Consider the following 24,900-nt stretch of genomic DNA (forward strand, 5'->3'; position numbering starts at 1 on the left):
AATAGGAGTAGCCTGGCGGATGAAAGTAGTAGCTCGTGCATATCTCTGAAGGTCATGAAATATAAACCTGATGTAAAATCTCTGTCATCAGTGATGCAGCAGCAAAAGTCCCACTGATAATATCAAACGGAGTCATAAAGTTTTCTGTCGGACTATCAGTGTACATGTATACATTAAAAAATAAATGTATTTTTCATCATCATATACTGTGTTTTTGTCGCTCGAATGAATTTTATTATTTCTTCAAGGTTCTTCACATATGTACACCTTAAGAGATATCAAGTAGGCGTAACATGTTCTCAAAAAATTAGGGTTGGCACCCAGAAGAATTTTGAGTCAGAGATTTTGCTGGTTTTGGCACTCACTCACAAAAAGGTTGCCCACCCCTGGCCTAGGCCATTCTTGACCCTCCATTCTGTCATATGAATTTCAGGATCAGCTTGTCAGTCTCCATAAAAGATTCTGTTGGGACTTTGGTTGAAATGACATTTAATTTATAGATTAATCTGGGAATAAGTGTCATTTTCCTGATATTGAGTCTCCCTGTTTAAAAATATAGGCTCTTTTAGCCTTGGCCATGTAACTCAGTTGGTTATAGCATTGTCCTGAACACCAAAAGGCTGTGTTGATAGGAGGAAACCAATCAATGTATCTCTATCACATTGATGTTTCTCTCTCTCTCTAAAAAAAAAATCAGCCGAAACCGGTTTGGCTCGGTGGATGGAGCGTCGGCCTGCGGACTGAGGGGTTAAATGTATTTTTCATCATCATATACTGTGTTTTTGTCGCTTGAATTTTATTATTTCTTCAAGGTTCTTCACATATGTACACCTTAAGAGATATCAAGTAGGCGTAACATGTTCTCAAAAAATTAGGGTTGGCACCCAGAAGAATTTTGAGTCAGAGATTTTGCTGGTTTTGGCACTCACTCACAAAAAGGTTGCCCACCCCTGGCCTAGGCCATTCTTGACCCTCCATTCTGTCATATGAATTTCAGGATCAGCTTGTCAGTCTCCATAAAAGATTCTGTTGGGACTTTGGTTGAAATGACATTTAATTTATAGATTAATCTGGGAATAAGTGTCATTTTCCTGATATTGAGTCTCCCTGTTTAAAAATATAGGCTCTTTTAGCCTTGGCCATGTAACTCAGTTGGTTATAGCATTGTCCTGAACACCAAAAGGCTGTGTTGATAGGAGGAAACCAATCAATGTATCTCTATCACATTGATGTTTCTCTCTCTCTCTAAAAAAAAAATCAGTAAGAATATATCCTTGGGTGAGGATTAAAAAATACATATTTATTTATTTACATAAATTTATTTACATGTATTAACTAATATATTTATGTGAATAAATAAATATACCTATTTATATATGGGATCTTAGTTTATTCAGATTTTCTTTCACGTCTCTCAAAAAAGTATTTTAGCTATTATAATAAAGGACATGCAAATCTTTGTTAGATATCCATATATTTACAAATTTTGTTCATGCTATAATTTCTTAAAAACTACATTTTTCTAAAAGTTGCTGGTATTCAGGAACTTTATTTAGCTTAACATTCTAGTATTATACCTGGCAAACTTGTTAAGTTATTTAATATTTTAATAGTTTTCTGTATATCCTTTTGAATAGTCTATGTAATCTAATAATGATTATAATAATAATGGTGACTATAATGATAATAATGATGAGCTAATGTTTATTGAGCTCTTACTATATGCCATGTGGTATTCTAAACACTTTCCATGTATTAACTAATTTAATCCTTACAACAATCCTGTGGGAATAGGTATTATTCTTATTTTACAGATTAAAAAAATGTACAAAGGGGATAATAAGTAAATAACTAAAGGTCATACATTAGGAAATTATAAAACTGAGATATCAGCCCAGGCATTCTGGCTCCCAAGCTTGTGCTCTAAACCATTACACTGTACCATGTATTACCTGTAACAATGCCAATTTTTGTTTCTTCCTCTTCAAATTTTATATTTTTAATTTTGAGCCAGGTATTCCCTAGATAGATATTATAACGACTCCCAAATTTTTAGGACTGATTTTCCCTTACACTCCAGACTCAGCATCAAAATGCCACTCGACATCTCTGAAGAGACAGATGTCCCAAACATTACATATCTATAACAAAAACTCTTGATTTCTCAGTCAAATCTGTTTCTTCTCATCTTCCTCCTCTTGGTAAACAGCAGCTCTATTCTTCAAGTTGCTCAGACCAACAGTGTTGGACTCATCCTTGACTCTTCTCTTCAACTTCAGATTTAATCCATTAACAAATCTCATTGGCTCCAAATTAGTGATACAGAATGATCACTAAATCTGGAAACTTGGGTGAATACAGAATAAATGGCTTGTTCATATTACATTACTATATATGTAAAATAAAATTACTAATGTTTCTAAACTTTACAACCATGCTGGATATCAGAATCCAACCATTTTTCATCACTTTCATTGCTTCCTCTAAAACAAGCCACATCATCATCTCTTACCTTTACTATTGCCATCACTTCCTAACTCATTTGCTTTGTATCCGCCCCCACTCCTGCCAAGGCTAGTCTATACACAGCAGCTCTGATCCTTTAAAAAGGCAGTCAGATAATGCGATTTCTCTTCTCAAAAACCTCCAATGACTTCCCAACCCACTCAGAATATAATCCCAAATCCTTACCATGCCCTACAAGGCCAAATGTTATCACCTATAATTATTCTCCCCACTGATCATTCCACTGAGTTCCTTGCTATTTATTCCTCCAACAAGGCCAAATATGACCCTACTTCATAGCATTTGTACTTAGTTGTTCTCTCTGACTGGAATGTTCTTTCTCCAAATATCCATGTGGTTCACAGCTTCACTTAAGTTTGTTTAAATGTTATCACTTCAGAGAGGCCTTTCCTGTCACATTCTATCCCCTCATGCTGTCTTATTTTTCTTCTTAGCACTTACTTTCATTCTTATTATCTTCTCCTCTACTAGATTTTGATCTTTAGATCCTAGAACAGTGTCTGGTCTCAATAAATATTAAAGGAATTAATAATAAATGCTCACTAGCAGTAGTTAACTGAGCATTTGGGTCTGTTCTTGACTTTAAAGTCAATTCTATTATTTTACCACTAAGTATATTTGCTATTGGTATTAACAGGTATCTGTTCAGGTTAAGAAAATTATTCTTAGTTATGGGTTTGTAAGTATGCATGGATGTTGATTTTTCATCAATTGCTTTTACTGCATCTATTGACACAATTATATAGTTTTTCTCCTGTTATATGTGATAAGGTTCAATTACAGGTTTTTCTGAAAACATCTACTTAGGCATAATATATAACACACAAATTTTAAAAACACATCGATAGCCAATATGTAGATCTGGTTTGCTAGCACTTTATTTAGGACTTTAACTTTCATAAAAGTGAAACTGGATCACCATTTATTTTACTTTATTCATTGACCTTACCTGGTCATGGTATTAAGGTTATATTTATTTCATAAAATGAATTAGGGAGCCTTCTTTCTTCCTTAATTCTTTTAGTTGGTCTAAGATAGGGTTTACCTCTGCCTTGAAGGTTTCACAGAATACAAGGAAAACCATCTGTGCCTGGGATATTTTGTTTCTGTGGTTAAAATTTTAAATAAAAATTCCTTTAATGATTATACATCTGTTCAGTTTTTATATTTCTGAGATAACTGTGACAAAGTTATTGTGTTGTTCAAATATTATGTATCATCTAATTCCAAAATTCTTTATCCTATTCAAATTTTCTACTAACATTTGTAGATTTGTTAATTTTTTTCCTTGTAATTTTGTCAAATTACATATGTAGACACTCACACATACATGTACACACACACACTTTTTAAAAAGTCTTATCTGCTTAGTGAACTATTCTTTTTTCATTATAATGATCCTCTTTAGCCCTAAAAGTGTTTTTAGCTTTAGTGTGTATATTTTCCTTAATATCAATATTTTTATACTTGCTTTGAGTATTTGTCTAGTATAGTAGTTACTTCCTTATCACGGGGGATAGGTTCCAAGACCCCCAGTGGATGCTTGAAACCCTGGATATTATCAAACACTATATATACTATGTTTTTCCTGTACATAGTATCTAGAATAAAGTTTTTAGCCCAGCCGGCGTGGCTCAGTGGTTGAGTGTCAACTTATGAACTAGAATAAAGTTTAATTTCTAAATTAGGCAGAGTAAGAAATTAACAATAACTACTAATAAAAAGAACATTAGGAGTAGTGATGTAGAACAATTATAACAATGTACTGTAATAAAAGTTACATGAATTGAATGTGGTCTCTCTCTCAAACATCCTATTGTACTGTACTCAACTTTTCACTTAAAGAAAGCAATTTACGGCTTCTCTAAGGCATATCTGAATTGCCAGCATCACTACTCTTGTGCTTTGGGACCACTATTAAGTAATATATGGATTACTTGAATACAAACCCTGCAATGCCGCAACAGTTGATCTGGGTAGTGTATACAGAGTGGATACATTGGACACAGAAATGATTCATGTCCTGAGTGGGACAAGTGAGAGAGAGATTTCATTGCACTACTCAGAACAGTACGTAGTTTAAAACTTATAAATCATTTATTTCTGGGTAAAATAAATAAATTTATTATTTCCATTTAGTATTTCTGGATCTAGGTTAACTGTGAGGTAACTGAAACCGCAGAAATCACAACTGTGAATAAGAGGGGACTACTACATGTTTTGCATGCTTTACTTCCTCCAATTCTATTTTGATCTATTTTGGGTGTAACTTAGCTTTTAAATTTTAAAAATCTAATCATCTCTGTTATTTAAATGTGCACTCTGTCCATTTATCTTTATAGCAACTGCTGATATGGTTTACTTCAACCGTCTTATTTTGTGCTTCTTCTTTATTACGTTTTTTCTTGCCTTTTATTGACTTTTTCGTTTTACTCCTCAGCTAATATAAAAATCTACTTGTACCTTTTAGGGGTTCCTTTAAATTTTCCTTCAATATTTTTTTGGAATACTTTCCATGACAAAAGACCTAGCTTATGTATACTAACAAATACAACATTCTTCTGAAGGCTTAAGCAATATATATTATTTACTTTTAATTCATATTTGACAAGGTTAGAACCTCTGCTACTACCTAAATCTTATTTGGGTGGAAAATGGGCTACAGTGGTCAAAAATTTATATATAGAATGAAAACTTTATTTCCCGATTTCAATTAAGTGCTCTATTAATAGATTCTGATGCTTCCATGCCAGGGTCTAATTATATATTCCTTTTTTAAGAGATTTAAATATAAGGTATTCCCCACTAATGTGTACATACACTTTTAATAATTACAAAGGCAATTTTATTAAAACACATTTCATTTTCAAAATTGAGCGATCAGCTGTTAAACTGTTTATAATTTTGGGAAGGACACTCTGTATATTTCTTACAAAAAAATCAAACATCAGATTTCTTTATACACATAGAGAGATCCAATGTTTGCAACAAAAGATACCAACACTTCCAACATTTAGTGTGGTTCACTGCAGCATTTAAAATTGGGATGGGAACTTCTAGATGATTTGGCATTTGGCATTCATACTCCGGGCCCTTTAGAAATACCATGGAGAATGTTAGCTGAGAAGGTGGTGGTCTTGACAAAATTTTTAATGTATAACTTACTAATAAGTTAAATCTTGACTTTCTTTTTTAAAAATCTTTATTGTTGAGATTATAGATGTCCCTCTTTTTCACCCTCATTGCCCCCTTCCACCTGGTTCCCACCCCACCCCAGGCCTTCGCCACCCCATTATCTGTGCCCCTACGTAATGCATATATGCACATAAAATCTTTGTTTAATCTCTTCCCGCACCTCCACCGCCCTTCCCTCTGAGAATTGTTTCATTTCCATGCCTCTGATTCTATTTTATTCACCATTTTATTCTGTTCATTAGATTTCTTATTTGTTTATTTTGATTTTTAGATTCAATTATTGATAGGTATATATTTGTTGCCATTTTGTTGTTCATATTTTGATCTTTTTCTTTTTCTTCTTCTTAAAGAATACCTTTCAATATTTCATATAATACTGATTTGGTGGTGGTGAACTCCTTTAACCTTTTCTTGTCTGTGAAGCTCTTTATCTGACTTTCAATTCTAAATGACTAGAGGCCTGATGCATGAAGATTCGTTCAAGAATAGGCCTTCCTTCCCGTGGCTGCCAGCACTGGCTTCCCTCCGGCACCTGGGACCTGGGCCTTCGCTCTGGCTGCTGCCTCCCACCTTTGCTTTGGGCCGGAGCCGCATCCCGCTCACTCTGGGCCAGCTCCATAGCCGCCGCCCAGAGGCCGGCCCTGAGCAACTGGCAGGGGCTTGTGGGAGGCTTGGCTTCCTTTGTCACTGGGGCAACGAAAGAAGCCAAGTGTCCCGCCCGAAGGAAGCCAAGCGTCCCGCTCGCCCTGGCTGGTTCCAGCTGGCGCCACCATCTTTGTGGCAGAGTGATGGTTAATTTGCATATTACCCTTTTATTAGTATAGACTAGTGGCCCATTGCACCTGGTGTAGCAGGTGTCTTGTAGGGCCCAGTGGCTAAGCCTCCCAGTCACCTGAACTGAGCACTCTAGGTGCACCCCTTTGTGGGCTGTGAGCACAGTCTTGTAGTTGAGACTTGATTGCTGTTGGTGTCACTGGGAGGAATTGACCTCCAGGCCAATTGGCTGTGAGGACAAGCTGCGACTACAATGGGAGAGCTGCTATGCAGGAGACACCCTTTTGGAGCAGGACTTGCTTCAGTGGGGCTTTGGCGCTCACTGAATCTGCCCCTTGAGTGTGTTGCTTATGGATGTGAAGAGTTGTAATCTGGTATAGTCTTACACTGACCACTGGGTACACTGGCTCTTGGGTCTCCAGTCAGTCACTGCCTAGGGCCACCCAGCAGGAGCTACAGAGAGATCTGCAGATTCCTCCTCTTTGTATCGGGTTTGGAAGTACCCAGATGAGGCCCAGCTATGAAGCAAGGCAGGCTGGTTCTGGTGCCAGGTCTTGGGCCCTTTACCCTTTGTACACCATAAGTGTCTATAGATGCAAGCAGCGGACCTTCCCCACACACTATGTGTGTCTACAGCCGCAAAAAAAACTAGCAATATTACACTTGGTGATTTCCAGTTACAGGTAATCAGGCAATTAATTAAAAAACATAAATTAGCACAACCGGAGAAAAGAAAATGTTATGCCACCGACTTGCCATACAGATTATATAAACGACATTTTTTGGGGGAATATCTGCTGATTGGAAAAAAAAACAACCTACGTGGAAAAGGTGTTTGGTATATTCTTCTACTAGTATTGGTACAAAATAGCAAAAAGAAACCAAATACTTTTGTAAATAATGTAATGTTCCGTTATGTGTTGTACTGTGTTTTGAACTTTATCATACACTGAGGCAATTTTAATAATAACAAAGTGTAAATAATACTTTTTTTTTCCCATTGTGTATGTGCTACGTAAAAATAATTAAAAATGTCCTTTGGAAGAATTAAAAAAAAAAAATGTTTTCCCTAAGTGGCAGCCCTGACCAACTTTAAAATAATTTTTCGTGAGAATTTTCAACTGAAAATATTCAAGAACACCTGAATTGTAATATATTTATTTTTATAATATTCATTGCAAATTTATTTTTTAAAATCAAAATATTGTGGTGTGTGGGGATGGTTTCCGTTTTGGACGCGTGGCAGTTAACTGGTTAATTGATAGGTTTGGAGCTCCCTGACCCAGCTGCAGCTTGTTTGACAGATTTTAGCTTGAGCAAGAACAGGCCATTCCAGGGCAGAGCAAACAGAAATGGCGCCAGTCAGCAGTAACCGGTTTGGCTCAGTGGATAGAGCGTTGGCCTGCGGACTGAAAGGTCCCGGGTTCGATTCTGGTCAAGGGCATGTACCTTGGTTGTGGGCACATCCCCAGTAGGAGGTGTGCAGGAGGCGGCTGATCGATGTTTCTCTCTCATCGATGTTTCTAACTCTTTATCTCTCTCCCTTCCTCTCTGTAAAAAAATCAATAAAATATATATATATATAAAAAAAAAAGAAATGGCACCAGTCAGCCCTGCAACCTACCGGTGAGGTCCCAGCATAGGAACAATGATCCTTGCAAGCAACTCTGTCTGAGAGAAAGCTGCCCCTGAGTTCTTTCCCCGATGCTAGACAATCCAGTTCCTTCTCGTATGTGTCTGGGTCCCCCAGAGCCTTGCCCTGGTGCTGGAGTTCAGAGAAAGCAGGACCTTGTAAGTTCAGTTTGTGGTGTCGGCCTTTTAAGAGGAACAGCTGGGTTTCCAGCAGCCTCAGTGTCACTGAGCCCCAAGTTGCACTGGTTTTTACAGCCCATAGTTACAGGGACTTCTCTTCCCAGCTCTGGGGCCTTGGACTGGGTTTCTGTTGTGGGGCTGGAACCCCTTGCTCCTCATGGGTGGCCTCCACAGAGACGATCTCTCTCCCAGTTAAAAAAATGATACACATGGGTGCCGGACCAGCCCATTCTGCACTTCCTCACCTCCTACCAGTCTCAGTGTTCTTTATTTACTTCTCTAGTTGTAGGATTTCCATTCAGCCAGCTTCCAGGTGTTTCTGGATGATGGTTGTTCTGTATTTTAGTTGTGGTTGTGGGAGCCGGTATTTACCTATGCCGCCATCTTGGTTCCTCTCTAAATCTTGACTTTAGAAGAACATGGTATCTCTTTAGCCACTGCTCTATAATAGGTATTCTGAGAGGTTATAGAAAATTAGATGCACTACAAAGATCTGATTAAACACTGAGAGTGAAGGTAGCCTTCAAAGGTAATGTAACCATTTAGGGATATCCTAAACAGGAACAGGCCAAGCAACACAGAGAATCCTTTCTGCGTCTATTAATTATGAGTCCCAAAGGCATCTAGCCAAGATTTAAGAAATACCTATATTATTAAGAAAGATAAATTATTTTATTGGGAACAACACCACAAAGGAAAACTTTATGGAATTACATGGCCCTTTGGAGTGGATGGAGGAAAAGGTAGTTAAAATATAAGTGCTATATTAACTAAATCCTCTTTACTAATTTCAAATGAGAATTATTTTTCACCACCAAATACAGAAAGAAGTACATACATCGGTATCATTCAAAAAAATTTAGTAAGTGTACAACAAAAATGAAAATATCTCTTAGAAATATTTGATTTGTTCCTAACTCTAAATAATACTTGATAAAGCTATTAATTAGCATGGAAGAAAAAAAAATTTTCAAATCCAAAATCCATATGACTGACAGCCTCAAATCTTCCTTTTGTTCTATATCTTTCAGACATATAAGAGATCTGAAATGAAAGCTAGTCAGGAAGTTATGGTTCCTAACAGGGAATATAATAAATTCTAAATAGCCTCAAAATTTAAAACTGTTATGGAAAATAACTCTCTTCTGCTAACACAGTACTCCTTAATGAATAATGTTACATTCAATTACTTGGTATTAAAATGCTCATCTCCACCATGAGTAGAAACTCTAATTTTAATCAGTGATCTATAATAATAAAAGCATAATATGCTAATTAGACCAGACGTCCTTCCAGAGGAAGCTGGGGCTTTGACGGAAGCCTGGGTCCCAGGTGTCAGAGGGAAGCCGGTGCCGGTAGCTTGGGGAAGAAAGGTCTACTATTGCACGATTTTCGTGCATTGGGCCAGCCTCTAGTATTTATATAAAGATTATGGTATTTATCATTTTGGGGTAATAGCTATTTAAATGTTATTAAAATTTTTACTAAAATATAACTTTTTTGATGAGTATGATTATACAAAATAACATACAAGCTAGGTTTGAAAACCCCACACAACATTTATATGTCATTTGTATTTAAATAAATTTGGAATTGAAACCTTTATCTTGATAACTGTTAGCTGTCCCCAGGTATTGTAAGTCAGAATCCACACTTCCAGTTTTACCACATATCTGTGAAAATCCAAGTTGTCCACATTTCCCAGAAAGATTTGTCTGATGAGTCCCAGTAGTGCCTTTGGAAGGAAGAATAAAAATATAATAAAAGTTAGCTTTATTTCATGAATAAATCTAATTTCATAAATGGTATCATTTGTGTGGAAGTAAATATAAAAATACATGGATAGTGATCATGGCAGGCAAGAAAGGCATAAAGCTTTTGCTACTGGCAGAGCTGATTAGTGGCAGGGATTAAAGGACAGAAAATAGACAGGTAAAGTACAGAGAAAAGCATATTGAAAAATGCAGACAAAGGCAATTTCTTCCTACATGCTCCCTTCTCTTACCATGGAATGTTCCTTCAGACCTGGCTTTCCTTCTTCCTAGTATTTGTAAGTATACACTCAACCCAAAAAATTGCTATTGCAGAACACATCTACCTTCTTTCCTAACATATAACACAGCATTCACATAGCTTCCAAGCTTATCCAGGTATACTTCCCAGATTGCTTTCTCTCTCCTGTGGCTAGTTAAGGTTAATTCTGGGCAGAGGAATAAGTCTGAATTAAAGAAGGTAATAATGACCTCTCTGGCATTCATTTATCTATAATAATAAAAGTGTAATATGCTAATTAGACTGGACGTCCTTCCGGACGACCTTCTGGATGAAGCCAGGGCTTCGAGGGAAGCCGGTGCCAGCAGCTGGGGGAAGGAAGGCCTACTCTTGCATGAATTTCATGCATCAGGCCTCTAGTTTATATATAAAATCAGCTGATCACTTGCAGTTCTGAAACTATTTTAAAAATTCTCTTCTTAAAATTTCAAGTCCCTTTATCCTTCAGGTACTGGACATCTTCTAGGTTAATTCTCACATTCATGCTTTTGTTATTCTCCCTACTTGCAATAGTCCCTTTTGCCTCACTGCCAATCACAGACCCTTTGTTCTTTTTTTAAAAAAATATATTTTATTGATTTTTTACAGAGAGGTAGGGAGAGGGATAGAGAGTTAGAAACATCGATGAGAGAGAAACATCGATCAGCTGCCTCCTGCACACTCCCCACTGGGGATGTGTCCGCAACCAAGGTACTTGCCCTTGACCGGAATTGAACCTGTGCCCCTTGGGTTCGCAGGCCGATGCTCTATCCACTGAGCCAAACTGGTTAGGGCAACCCTTTGTTCTTTAAAGTCCAGCCTCTTTCTTGGTATTTTTATAAATCACTTCAACACCTATTATCTTTTCCTTTCTTGAATTCCTATATACTTATAATCTGTAACATCCAATCTAGAATTGGGTTATATGTTGTCTTATCATTCAGTTATTTAAAATCTGTACTACTAGGCCCTAGCAGGTTTGGCTCGTGAATAGAGCATTGGCCTTTGGACTGAAGGGTCCTGGGTTCAATTCTGGACAATGGCACATGCCTCAATTGCAGGCCCGAAAACAAACATTAAACTATACAATCATTATGACACTTCATTTTTATATGAAAATACCATGGAATACTACTGCATAAAGATCTATAAATTCTACTAGGGTAACAATGTTTTCTAAATATTGTGTCCAAACTCATAGTCAACAAATTTCAGTAATTGATATCATTTGGATACTAAATAAATGTTAACATCTATGACAAACTCCATCTTTACCTTATAAAATATTTTTCATTTCCAACTAATTTTGTTAACACATACATGATCATTTTTCTAATTAGTCAGGTGTTAAGTTTTGACATCTTTCTCTACTCCCCTAGTCATCAAATTTTCCTGATTATTCCTTTTATTCCATTTGTAAATAACTATCAACTAGCTTTTTTCCTTTACAATAACAACAAATCTCCAATAGGTCCCTATAGCTTACCAGTATGAGCTCAAATTTTAAGCTTAGCTACAGGGATCCCTAAATCCAAATTTATCTTTGACTATCTACAGTGAATCTTGCTTTTACACAGCTCCCAGAATATCTCAAGCCCTTTCTTAATGTAAGTCTTTGAGCCCAGCTGGTGTGGCTCAGTGGTTGAGCATTGATCAACCCAAGAACTAAGAGGTCACTGGTTCGATTCCCAGTCAGGGCACATGTCCTTTGTGGGCTTGATCCCCAGTAAGGGGTGTGCAAGAGGCCTATCAACTCTACCTTTGACATATAATCAGAATCTAATCACTTTAATTACATTCACTGCTACTCTAGTCAAAGCCCCCATCAATTCTAGCCTGGATTACTACAACAGACTCCCTGTTTTCACCCTTGCCCTCCTTAAGTATATTTTAAATATAATGTTCAAGCCCTAGCCGGTTTGGCTCAGTAGATAGAACATTGGTCTAGGGCAGTGATGGCGAACCTATGACACGCGTGTCAGAGGTGACACGCGAACTCATTTTTTTGGTTGATTTTTCTTTGTTAAATGGCATTTAAATATATAAAATAAATATCAAAAATATAAATCTTTGTTTTACTATGGTTGCAAATATCAAAAAATTTCTATATGTGACACGGCACCAGAGTTAAGTTAGGGTTTTGCAAAATGCTGACACTCTCTCTTTCTATCCCTCTCCCCTCCTCTCTCTCTCTCTTAAAAAAAAAAATCAATAATGTAAGCCTTTGCACTTGTCATACTTCCCATCTAACTACTTGTATCATATACATCTCAAAAAGATGAAATTCAAATACTATCTCCTCTTCAATGTCTTTTCTGACTGATATGCCCATGCCAATGCCAATGTACTCTGAACTACTATATTTACTTTCTATAACACTTACTTAGGCAATTAAACATCTTTCTAGTTGCTCTAAACAAGAAAACCTTATGGTACTCTTGACTTTTCCCTCCCTCCCCTCCCTCCCCTCTTCTATATGTGACACAGCACCAGAGTTAAGTTAGGGTTTTTCAAAATGCTGACGCGCCTAGCTCAAAAGGTTCACCATCACTGGTCTAGGGCCTGAAGGGTCCTGGGTTCGATTCTGGTCAAGTGCACATGCCCGGGTTGCAGGCTCAATCCCCAGTAGGGGGCGTGCAGGAAGCAGCCAATCAATGATTCTCTCATCATTGATGTTTCTCTCTCTCTCTCTCTCTTCCTCTCTGAAATCAATAAAAATATATTAAAACAAATAAACAATAAATAAATATAATGTTCAAAACAAAGCAATTGATGTTATTTCTTTCCTCAAAATGTCCCTCATTCAGGGTAAATGTCAAGTTTATTCAATAGCCCATTAGGTCTTATAAATAAGAACACCTAATATTTCTTTTTTAAAAAACATATTTTTATTGATTTCAGAGATGAAGGGAGAGGGAGAGAGAGAAACATCAATGATGAGAGAATCACTGATCAGCTGCCTCCTGCATGCCCCCTACTGGGGACTGAGTCCACAACCCGGGCATGTGCCCCCTACTGGGATTGAACCCAGCACCCTTTAGTCCGAAGGCCAACGCTCTATCCACTGAGACAAATGGACTAGGGTCCTAATATCTCTTGAATTTCATTTTCTCCTTCTCTTCCTCTTACTCATTTCATTCCAGACTCAACAGGCTCTTTGATCTTTCTCAAACTTGTTCCATACTCTGCACTTACTGTTCCCTCTTCCTGGAATTATTTGCTCTTCTCTCTTGATATCTATGTAGTTTGTTTCAAGTATTTTTATCTAACTATGGCCTTCTTTCAATACATTATTTAAAATAGGACTTCCTTCATATTCCTCTTCTCTGCTTATTTTTTTCCATAGCATTTATCACCATCTAATCTGTTTTACATTAATTTAATGTCTGCTTCATTCCAAACAGACTGCAAGATCTACTAGGCACAAAGCTTTTCCTCTTTGTTGACAGCTATATGCCCAGTACTTAGGAAAGTACCTGACACAGGAGATACTCAATAATATTGACTTATATTAGGACTTAAAGGGTTTCAATGAGAAACCCCTCCACGGTCTTAAGAGACAATTTATGTCTAAGTGTCCACTCTTATCAAATCTTTAACAAATATTTATTGAATCTAAATTGTCTACTAGATTGTAAGTTCTTAAATAAACTATAAAGTTTAGAGACATCTTTCACTTAGTTCAACATATCAATTATCTGCACCTATTACTTACCAGCAGCACATACAGGAAGTGAATCTGAGTTAAAATCCCGACTACTTTGAAATAAGTTTCTTGATACTCTTTTTCTGCTAAAACATAAATCATCATTGACTGACATTCCTTGGGAGGGCTTTAATTTTGGCGAAGGGATGAAATCATATGCTGAAAACTATAGAAACAGAGTAAGTTAGCAAATTTGTGTTAAGGCTACTTGTGCAATAACTGAGATAATAATTTAGACCCAATTATAAAATTCAGATTAAAAGAAAAAATTAAATTTATCAAATATACAATCATATAAGTAAACATCCATATTTAGTATGGTAAAATAACAGTATTTTTCATTCTATGATAGAAAAAACAAATTTTTCCCTCTTTTCTACTACTTCACCCCAAATCTTTTCTGTATCTTACCTTCCTATAGTACAAATCTGACAGCTAGGAAAGAAAGATTGTAATAACAAAAAGAGTAAACTAGCAACTTGAATAGAGAAAAGAACCTTTTGTTGTTGTTTGTTAATCCTCACCCAAGGATATTTTCCATAGTTTTTTTTTTAGGGAGAGTGGAAGAGAGAGTGAAAGACAGAGAGAAACATTGATGTGAAACACATTGATTGGTTGCCACCAGCAAGAACCCCAACCAGGACCTGGGCTAGAGAGGAGGCTGCAACCAAGGTATGTGCCCTTGACTGGAATCAAACCTAGGACCCTTTGGTTTGCAGGCCAATGCTCTATCCACTGAACCAAACAGGTTTGGGTGAGAAAAGTACATTTTTTATTCAGTGGCATAGCCTGTCATACTATGCCATCTGTGTTTCAACATTAGACAGTAAATGACAGCTGAAGGTCACTGAACCACTCAACTATTATTACTGAAGCAAGTTTCTTCTTCCTAGTCTGCAGCCCAAATGTAAATGAACACATGGTCATGGTTCCCTTAAAATATATTCTTTTTTTTGTATTCCAATAAAATTGTATTTTTAGATACTTAAATTTCATATCATTTTCACCTGTCACAGAACGTTATTCTTTTGATTTTTTTCAACTATTAAAAAAATGTAAAAACCATTCTAGCTCACAGGCTTTACAAAAAAAAAGGTGGTGGGCCAGATTTGGCTAGAGGCCGCAGTTTGCAGACTCCAGTTCTAGAAGGGTAAACAGAGAGGTTAGTGACTTACGCTACTGCCCACACATTAAGATAGACAGGCAGGGTCCAAAGTGTGAGTCTCTGATTCCATGCTGGCGGGTATGGTCAGGGAACTAAGAATTCATCATTTTTCTCATTCCAGTTACATACAGAAACGGTCTCTCGAGTTACAAGGCCAGGAGATAGGACAGGCCCCAGGGAAAGAAGGGGACGGAGACTGTGTAGTGCTGCAAGAAGTCGTCCTTAGCCCTGCGGGACATGGCAACCCAGCGAGGGCCAAGAAGACCGCTGTCCCCGCCCCTCTGGGTCAGCCGCTGCCAGCCACAGCCTCTCACAGGCCTACACCCTCCATCCTCTGGCCCAGGGAGCTTGTCGCAAGTCTAAAATATATTCTAAAGATAGATGGGTCTTTTATTTAAAACAAAGTATATAACATTTTATATATGTCTAGTACTTTACAGTTTCCAATTCCTTTTTCACATACCTCCTTTGATCCTTAAGGTACAAAAGTGCCAGGATAGAATTTTGAAGTTCTACCTAATCATAGTTAAAGAACTAAATGAGAACATGATTCAAGTGTTCAGAATTCTTCACCAATGACAACCTCAATTATTCTGGATCACTTCATATTCAACATGACTATAGAACATTTTAAAAATGGAGTGAACAGACAAGAAATTATACATACTGTCTATATATTTTCTTGAGGTTTACCGACACAATAAAATCTAGACATGTGGTAAACTATAAGCCTTCTCAGTAATACTTATTTGTAAACTTTGCCTATTATCAAATAGTATTGAAATAAAACAAAATTAAAGTAATGTAGCTCTGGCTGGTGTGGCTCAATTCCCCATCAGGCACACACCTTCTTCCCTCCCTTCCTCTCTCTCTACATATCCTCAGGTGAGAATTAAAAAAATTAAAGCAATGTCTATTTGAAAACTTTTTAGCTACTTGTCAATTAAACTATAAGACTATAAACTACTAAATATACCTTAGGGACTTGTTACTCCTCATCAAATTTTGCGAAAAACCTATGAACTCTTTCAAAAATTAACCCAGAAAAAATACCAATGAGAAAAAAAGATGCCTCAAAGGCCTGACTTTACTTTCTTGAAATCTCATATTATAATTTCTATGACTGATTATATAGTAGTCAGGATTAAAAGGACACAATGGAATAAAAATAAGGCCAATTACAGTCAACTTCTTATTAGGTACATTTAAAGACATACCCAGTTGAAAGAGTAATTCAGAAAAAATACTCCAGTATGGAATACATTTTATATTAGATTTATTCTGTAATTAATTTCTGCTTAGAGAACAGAACATTCATATGTATGCCAGATACAACAGCTAGTGGTAGTGGTGGTGATGGGGATAAAGAGGGCAGTGGTCTTAGTGGAAAATGTGTGTATGAGTATAAGATTTTTAAGAATCTAGAAGTCAGTCAGGAATTAAACTTTGCTATAGAAAATTCTGCAAATATTTAAAAGCAGACTCTAGGACACATAATTATTATCAACATGACAGGCCCTTTTTGGTCTCTCTTAAAATCAGTCAAATTATTTTTCATCAGGATAAGCTTTGATGACACTAAACAATGAATAAAGGGAAAGGAAAATGAGAGTAAAAGAGAAAAGTGCAGATATATTTTGATAGAGTTATGAGCTAAATTTACAGAATGTGAAGCAGTCTGTTTAGAGCACCTTAGGAACATGGCACTGAGTTTTTGGTCTTTGAAGTTAATATCTAAAATTTTAATTTGTTTAATTCCTTCGAGTTATAGTACATGAAAATATTATAAAAGGCAATTTCACACTTAATATTTTAACAATGATTTAATTCACATAGTCTTATGTACAATTTTGTTTGTTTTATTAATTTCAGAGAAGGGAGAAGGAGAGAGACAGAAATATCAATGATGAGAGAGAATCATCAATAGGCTGCCTCCCGCATGCCGCACACTGGGGATTGAGTCTGCAACCCAGGCATGTGCCCTGACCGAGAATCTAACTGTGACCTCCTGGTTCTTAGGTTCATAGGTTGATGCTCAACTACTGAGCCACACCAGCTGGGCTTATGAATTATTTTAATCTTGCATTTGCTTTCCTATATATTTTTCATAAAGATTCTTTGACCTACTAATGCATTTTATTTAATCTTCTGGCAAAGGGTATAAACATAGTTTTATTCTATTTTGGTATAGCAGCAAATTATCAGAAAAAGACCTTTTAATAGCTAATGCTCTCAGAAACTACCTATGTTCCTGCATTTATTGAACTCGTACTAAAATTTATCGTGATTTCCAGTTTGGTGAGCCTTTCATCTTCTACCAGTTCTTTCTGGTTTCCAACATTGCCCCTTAATGGTGGTCATTTAAAAACTTTATTCCAATTACCCAAAGTCTCCTTCTGGAACATTGTTGTGTGTTTTTTCAAATCACTTTAAAAACATTTTTATTTTTACTTTGGAGAGAGGAGAGAGGAGGGGGGTGGGAGAGGGAGAAGAAAGGAAGAGAGAGAGGGAGAGAGGGAGAGAAATATTGATTGGTCGCCTCACACACGAGCCCTAACTGGGGATTGAACAGACACCTGGGTATGTGGCCTGAACGGGAATCCAACCACCACCTTCTGGTGAATAGGGCCATGCTCCAACCAACTGAACCACACCAGCCAGTGCTCAAATCACTTTCCATGCACTTTAAGAAAACACAGTTGTGATATTACATATATAAAATTTTATATACCATTTTTGCACTTAACATGATAACAAAAGTATTTTCCATGTTAAAACCTCTCTAAGTGCTATAAAGTTTAATTACAAAAGTAGTAACTGCTTATTGCTAAAAATATACATATACATCTATTTATATATACCGAACAACCAGTCGCTATGACGTGCGCTAACCACCAGAGGGCGTGCGCAGACCATGGTGGGCATTGGCTGCGGTGGGATGGTAGAGCAGGTGAGCGGGGACACCAGACCCAGGTGGGGCGCTGGTCGCTGTCATCAGGGCAAGCCTCTGGTGGTTACTGAAAATTCTTTGCTCCCGTGCGCTGTGGTCCCACCCGGCACTCGCACTTGCTGCCAGCGCCAGCCCAGCTAGGACCCGCTTCTGGCACCTGGCGCTGGCCCTGATCCTCGGCGCTGTCAGTGGGTGTAGCGGCTGCCGGCCCCGATTGCCCCTCAGGGCTTCTCCACCTCCCCCTGCTCCTGAGGGGCGATTGGGGCTGGCAGCTGCCTCTCACACCTGCTGCGGGGATGGCCCCATCAGTGCGTGGGAGTGCCGGTGGAAGCGGGGCTGCCGGTGGAAGCGGGGCTGCCGGCAGACAGGGGACCAGGGGCCGCAGTGGGAGGGGGGATGGGCTGAGACCCACCCCTGTGCCCACTGCAGCCTCGCAGCCCACAGTTCCTTTCAAGGTGCATGAATTCGTGCACTGGGCCCCTAGTAAGATATAAAATTCTTCTTTGGCACCCTTTCACTAGAATCCTATTGATAAACTGTTAACTTGTCTTTTTCTATATATAAACATTCTCCAATAAGCTATTTTTAAAAATAAAAATAGATCACATAATACTCTGGCACCTAGAAAGTACTCAATATATTTTAGCCACCCTTTCATGTTAATCCATACATATCTGCTTATTCTTTATAATGGTTGTCTAGTGTTCTACATTATGGTTGGACTCAGTACCCTACTGATGATCATTTTCTTTGTCACAACTTTTCACTATTATAATCTTGTAGCCAACATTGTTATGCACATATCCTTGTATGTATGTATGCATCCTATTAGTATTTCTGTAGAACAGAAATTTAGTAGAACAGAAATACTAAAAATAAAATTGTTACGTCTAAGGACATAAACTATTTTTAAAGGCTGCATAATATTCTATTGACTAGATATGCCATTCTCCTATTATGGGAATATATTTGGTTTACTTCTATTTTTTTTTATATTGATAAGGAAGAAATTTTAGTGAGGGAAATGGTACATACTTGACCCAAGATAATAGTGCTGATAGAAGGAGATTGGAAGACCTTAAAAGGATTGCCACATATATTACACAGCTAAAATGTATTTCTTAAACAACTAAAATGTTTTCTTTGCTATCCTTAGGCTTCCTACACAAGGGCAGAATACGCAAACTAAACTCTGTAGTTGTCCACTAACCAGTTTTCTCAGAAAGTGTGCAAATAAGACTTACTATGTCCAGTCTGCAATTTTTTTTCTCTTTTCTCATTTCCAGTTTTTCCTTGATTTAGACTATTAATTGACTCACTTATATGAAAGAAAACAAATTGCAAAATAACAAACAAAATGTTTCTGACTCTTTGATTGATGTTTATTTCTGAAGGTTTCACTAATATATTGTCCTTCTGGGTCCTAACATGAGAATCAAACACATGGTCTGAAAGTGTACCTTTTCTGAGACTTGGACCCTTTCCTCATATAACTGCCTGAACAACATAGCTCTTACACAGTAAATCTGATTCTGGGCAAAGCCTATTTCTGGCTCTGATTTTGACTGAGCACATGGACAATAGTTTCCACACAGATGGCAGTGTGGTGGAAATGGGTTTTGATTTTATAGTCTATTTGGTGATTTCTACTGGATGACAGTATCCTGGTCAGGTAGCAGCTGACAGGGAATCTGGAATTTTGTTTCCTTATTGGTGTGTTCTGTTTTTAAATGTACTGATCTCAACTCCTTTACTCTAATAACCAGAGACTACTTCCTCCATCTAAAACTTAAGGTTTTTTTCATGTTTACTTATTTTGGGCCCAATATCTGTCAACACCTACAAAAATCAAATTCCTATACCAAAGATGAAAGGGAATAAAATCCTTGACATTCAAAACGCAGCTCTTCAGTCTCCTCAGATCCTCAAGGTTCTAGTAGGCCCAGGGCAGGGGAAGCTACATCCATTCACTTCCTTGGCCTTCAGCGCAGTTCCTGCCTCCGGGCCCCTGGCATTGGAGTCGAGCAGTTGGGCTCTAGGGTAGCGGTGGCAAGATAGTGGTGGTGGCAGCACAACAGTGGTGGCGTTGGGTAAGTCCACAGCAGGGGCAAGAGTTCTGCTGGGTCAGTGGCAGTCACACGGTGGTTGCATGGAGTCCTGCTGATGTTCGCTGCAGGTGCAGGGGGTTTGGGCAGGGTGCACGCATGTGTGGTTTCGGGCCTGGGCCTCCGTGAGTCTGGGTGGTGGCCACGTTGGGTGCCTAGCCACTACCGCTCCCGCAGCCTCCTCCCAAGGAGGACCTTGTAAATCTTTCAAGGTGGTAAGGTCTCCAAGCCTAAGCCTGATCCGGGGAGTAGTTGTGGTAGTAGCAGCTGCTCTGGGGTCAGGAGAGCCTGTACTGTCCGCCCCCCCAGACTCCTACATGCAATGGGACTGACCCTCTCTCTCACACACACACACACACACACCCTCACTCGGGTCCTGCTGGCCGCCATGTTGGAATCCTCAGGATTCATGAAAGTTGTTTTAACCACATTTGTCTTAGAACACTTCAGTGACAGAAGATTTGTCTACTAAGGAATCTGCTTGATTGCTAAACACTTTAGACCACAAACTTAAACATTAGGTTACATACACCTTCCAATAAACATAACCTCATTCTGTTAAAATAAGCCAACAAAGCCCTGGCTGGGTGGCTAAGTTGATTGGAGCATTGTCCCATACACCAAAAGGCTGCAGATTTGATTCCTGGTCAGAGCACATACCTAGGTCGAGGGTTTGATCCCCAGTCGAGGTGGGTACAGGAGGCAACCAATAGTTATAGCTATTTTCTCTCTCTCTCTCTCTCTCTCTCTCTCTCTCCCACACACACACACTTTCCCTCTCTCTAAAATCAATACAAACATATCCCCGGATGAAGATTTAAAAAATAACAATATGCCAACATAAAGCTAGAAAAGAAAAACTAACTCTGCTTTAGTGTCTAAAGTATCACAGTATCATATACTTAGAAACAGAAAAATATCTTAATTTTTAAAAATTTATTGATTTGAGAGAGAAAGAGAGAGATATAAATATCCATTTGTTGTTCCACTTATTCGTGCATTCATTGGTTGCTTCTTGTATGTGCCTTGACCAGGGATCAAATTTGCAACTTTGGCAAGTAGGGACCACACAAAGGCCATGAAGTAGAAAAAAAATCTTATCTTTCCTTTAAGTAGTTATTATAATGCCATATATTTTTTAAATGTTAAAATAAAGAAAAAAATCCTTGAAAATATGGTCAACTTTTTAAATAGACTAGCACCTTCTACCTTAAATTATGCTGCTTTATCGTTGCTAGGTCCTCTAAATTACATAGAAGGTAAAAACTTTCCATTTTATGAATATGAAGTATTTTTTGAGCCAACAAATTGGCATATCTTGTCTATCTACAGAGAGTATTAATCAATCAGGATAAAATACAGTAAACTAGAACAAGCTTCTGTTCCAACTGGCTTGTAAAAATCACTATTATGAGGTTAACTAAGTAAAACCCACAGATTTCTAACATTTCTTTTATTATTTATGATTTAAATGTACTGTCTCTTTAAGGAAAAAATGGTCTTGCCAAAAGCTGTACATTCAAGGGAAAACAGACTAGCTCTGAATTTAATTAATGACCTTGGTCATTAGAACAAGAAAAAAAAAAGTTCTTAAGCAAACAAAGTTTTCATATTGGTATATAATTGTAAAAACAAGTTCACATAAAAATCCTATTTACAATGGCTCTTTGGACAACCTACACTCATTTAAAAACAGCTATTTGTCGCCATCACTACTAGGTGGTTAGAGCATTGGTCTGCCTCAAGTTCAATTCCCACTCCATGGGGCTTTGTGCAGGAGGCAATCAATCGATGTGTCTCTCTCACATTGATGTCTTCTCTCCCTCTCTCTCTCCCTCTCTCTCTCTTTCTCTCTCCCTCCCTCCCTCCCTCCCCCGCCCTTCCACTCTCTCTAACTCTAAAAATAAGAGGGAAAATATCCTTGGGTGAGGATTAACCAAAAAAACAAAAAAAACTACACAAGCAGATCTTTGTCTTTGTCCAGATTTTATCACCATCTGGAAATGATAATAGCAAGATATAAATGTTTGTGTAAAGTTTAACTTTTTTTCAGGAAATGGCTAATTAACTTAAATTTCTATTTTTTAAATCCTCACTAGAGGATATGTTTTTATTGATTTTAGAGAGAGAGAAAGGGGGGGGGGAGACAGAAAAACATCCATGTGAAAGAGAAACATCAATTGGTTGCCTCCTGCATACACCCCAACAGGAGACTGAGATCCACAGCCTACATATATACCCTGACTGGGCATTGAACCTGTAACCTTTTGGTGTATGGGACAATGTTCCAAGCAACTGAGCCACCCGGTCAAAGCAAATTTCTTAAATTTTCTACACTAGTTTCACATTTACCATAAATCTTTTTCAAAATATAAAATTATAAAATTATGTGTTCCATTAAACTTTATATAGATAGTATCTTTATTAAAAGGGGTTGATTCTTATAATAACACAAGTCTTATAATGCTTTATATATTAGCTTATGTTGTAAGTTTCAAACACTAAAGTTAACTTTTAAAACTAATCCTATATAATAAAGAGCTAATATGTTAATTAGACGTCCTTCCGGATGACCTTCCGGACGAAGGTGGGTCTGCAAGGGCCAGCTGAGGTTGTGAGGGCTGGCCAAAGCTGTGAGGGCCCATCCCCCTGCACAAATTTTGTGCATCGGGCCTCTAGTCTATATATATAAAAGCCCAACGACCTGAACAGTGGAACAACCAGAACGACCGGTGGCTATGACGTGCACTGCAGCAGCCAACCAGCCTGATCCAGGCCCCAATCGGCCCCCCTGCGGCAGAACCTGCCCCCAATCGGCCCCCAACACCCCGATCAGGGGCGGGGCCAGCTGGCCAACTGCCCGTGGCCACTCTGCCCTGCTGGTCTGGCCTGATGGGCCCCCATCGGGGTAGGCTGGCCAGACCCCACCAGTGCATGAATTCTTGTACTGGCCCTCTACTATAAAATGAAATCAATGAAAAATCTTTAGGCCTTGAACAATTTCTAATTAAGAAAAATGCAAATCACTGGTCACCAGATGTTTTTAATATGTCCTTCCGTCTTATACATTGTAGAATAACCATTAAACAAACAGGTTATATAAGTGCCTTTGGATGATGTTAATTATGTTTATTTTGCCACTTAAATCATTATAAAAATGATATAAAATGTGTATTGATGAAGAGAATGAAAAAATAGTTCTTGGTTACATGACTTAGTTTTTTCTGTGTCTGCATGAAAACAACAGTTGGTTTCTTTGGATAAGGTTGTATTTAATAAGTATATCTGATACTACCGAGGTAAAATAAAGTTATAGGGAAATAAAAATATGTGTACAAACTAATTAATATGTTTTATCCATTTATCAAGTAAATTGTTATAGCTTTTTATTTTATTTAAAAAATTTTTAATTGATTTTAATTGATTCAGGAGAGGGAGAGAGAGGGACAGAATGAGAAACATCAATTAGCTGTCTCCTACATTATTGGGGATCAAGCCTACAACCCAGGCATATGACCTGACCAGGAATCAAACCGGTGACCTTTTGGTACATGGGACAGTGCTCAACCAAGGAGCCACACCAGCCAATGCTGTTATAGATTTTTAAAGATGGTAAAATCAGCCTGGCCGATGTGGCTCCGTTGGTTGAGTGTAATCCCAAAAGGTGGCAGGTTTGATTCCAGGTCAGGGCACATACCCAGTTTACAGGTTTGATCCTAGTCAGAGCACATGTGGGAGGCAATAGAGTGATGTTTCTCTCTCACAATGATGTTTTTCTCTCTCCCTCTCCCTTCTTCTTCTCTAAAAAATATTTTTTTAAAAGATAGTAAAATCAGTATAAGTTGTTTTATTTAATATGCTTTTAAGATTTATTTTTGAAGTTTATCTAAAATCTACAGGCCCGGTGCACGAAATTCGTGTGCGGGTATGGTCCCTAGGCCTGGCCTATGATCAGGGCCATCTTCCCCGGCTGCCAGCAGCTGCCACCACCCACCCCCAGCTCCCCCTTTGCCATTGGGGGATCGGAGTCTGCCAGCCAGGGGGAGGGACTGAGAAGTGGTCAGTGTGCCTCATAGTGACTGGTCAAGTGGTCGTTCTGGTTGTTCCGCCGATTTGCATATGACTCATATATATATATAGACTAGAGGCCCGGTGCACAAAAATTTGTGCACTCGGGGGGCGGGGGGAGGGGAGTCCCCCAGCCCGGCCTGTGCCCTCTCGCAGTCTGGGACCCCTCGGGAGATAACGACCTGCTGGCTTAGGCCTGCTCCCGGGTGGCAGAGGGCAGGCCCAATCCCTAAGTGCAGCCCCTGGTCAGGCTCAGAGCAGGGCCGATTGGGGAGTTGGGGCGCCGCCCCGTCATGCACAGAGCAGGGCGGATCGGGAGGTTGCGATGCCACCCTCAGTCACGCTCAGGGTAGGGCCGATTGGGGGGTTGGGCCACCGCCCCCTGTCACACTCAAGGCAGGGTCGATGGGGAGGTTGCGGCGCCACCCCCTGTCACGCACAGACTCAAGGCATCGATGGGGAGGTTGCGGTGCCACCCCCTGTCACTCACAGAGCAGGGCCGATCAGGGGGTTGGGGCGCTGCCCCCTGTCATCACCAGAGTAGGGCCGATAGGGGAGTTGGAGCACC

General features: G+C 38.6%; 1 protein-coding gene across 3 annotated transcripts in view; it reads right to left on the reverse strand.

Annotated features, from left to right (window-relative positions):
• The window catches only part of FAM179B (family with sequence similarity 179, member B), a 120,841-nt gene that overhangs the window by 80,367 nt on the left and 15,574 nt on the right, over window positions 1–24,900 (reverse strand). For all 3 annotated transcript variants that reach the window (XM_014548198.1, XM_014548196.1, XM_014548199.1), the window contains exons 2-3: window positions 14,054–14,210; window positions 9,908–10,042 (exon numbers count right to left, since the gene is read on the reverse strand). In XM_014548198.1, coding sequence (XP_014403684.1) covers window positions 9,908–10,042; window positions 14,054–14,210 — 292 coding nt within the window. The remainder of the gene's footprint in view (window positions 1–9,907; window positions 10,043–14,053; window positions 14,211–24,900) is intronic.

This window comes from Myotis brandtii, unplaced genomic scaffold (genome assembly GCF_000412655.1).
Source record: "Myotis brandtii unplaced genomic scaffold, ASM41265v1 scaffold5, whole genome shotgun sequence".
In the NCBI taxonomy this organism is placed as follows: domain Eukaryota; kingdom Metazoa; phylum Chordata; class Mammalia; order Chiroptera; family Vespertilionidae; genus Myotis; species Myotis brandtii.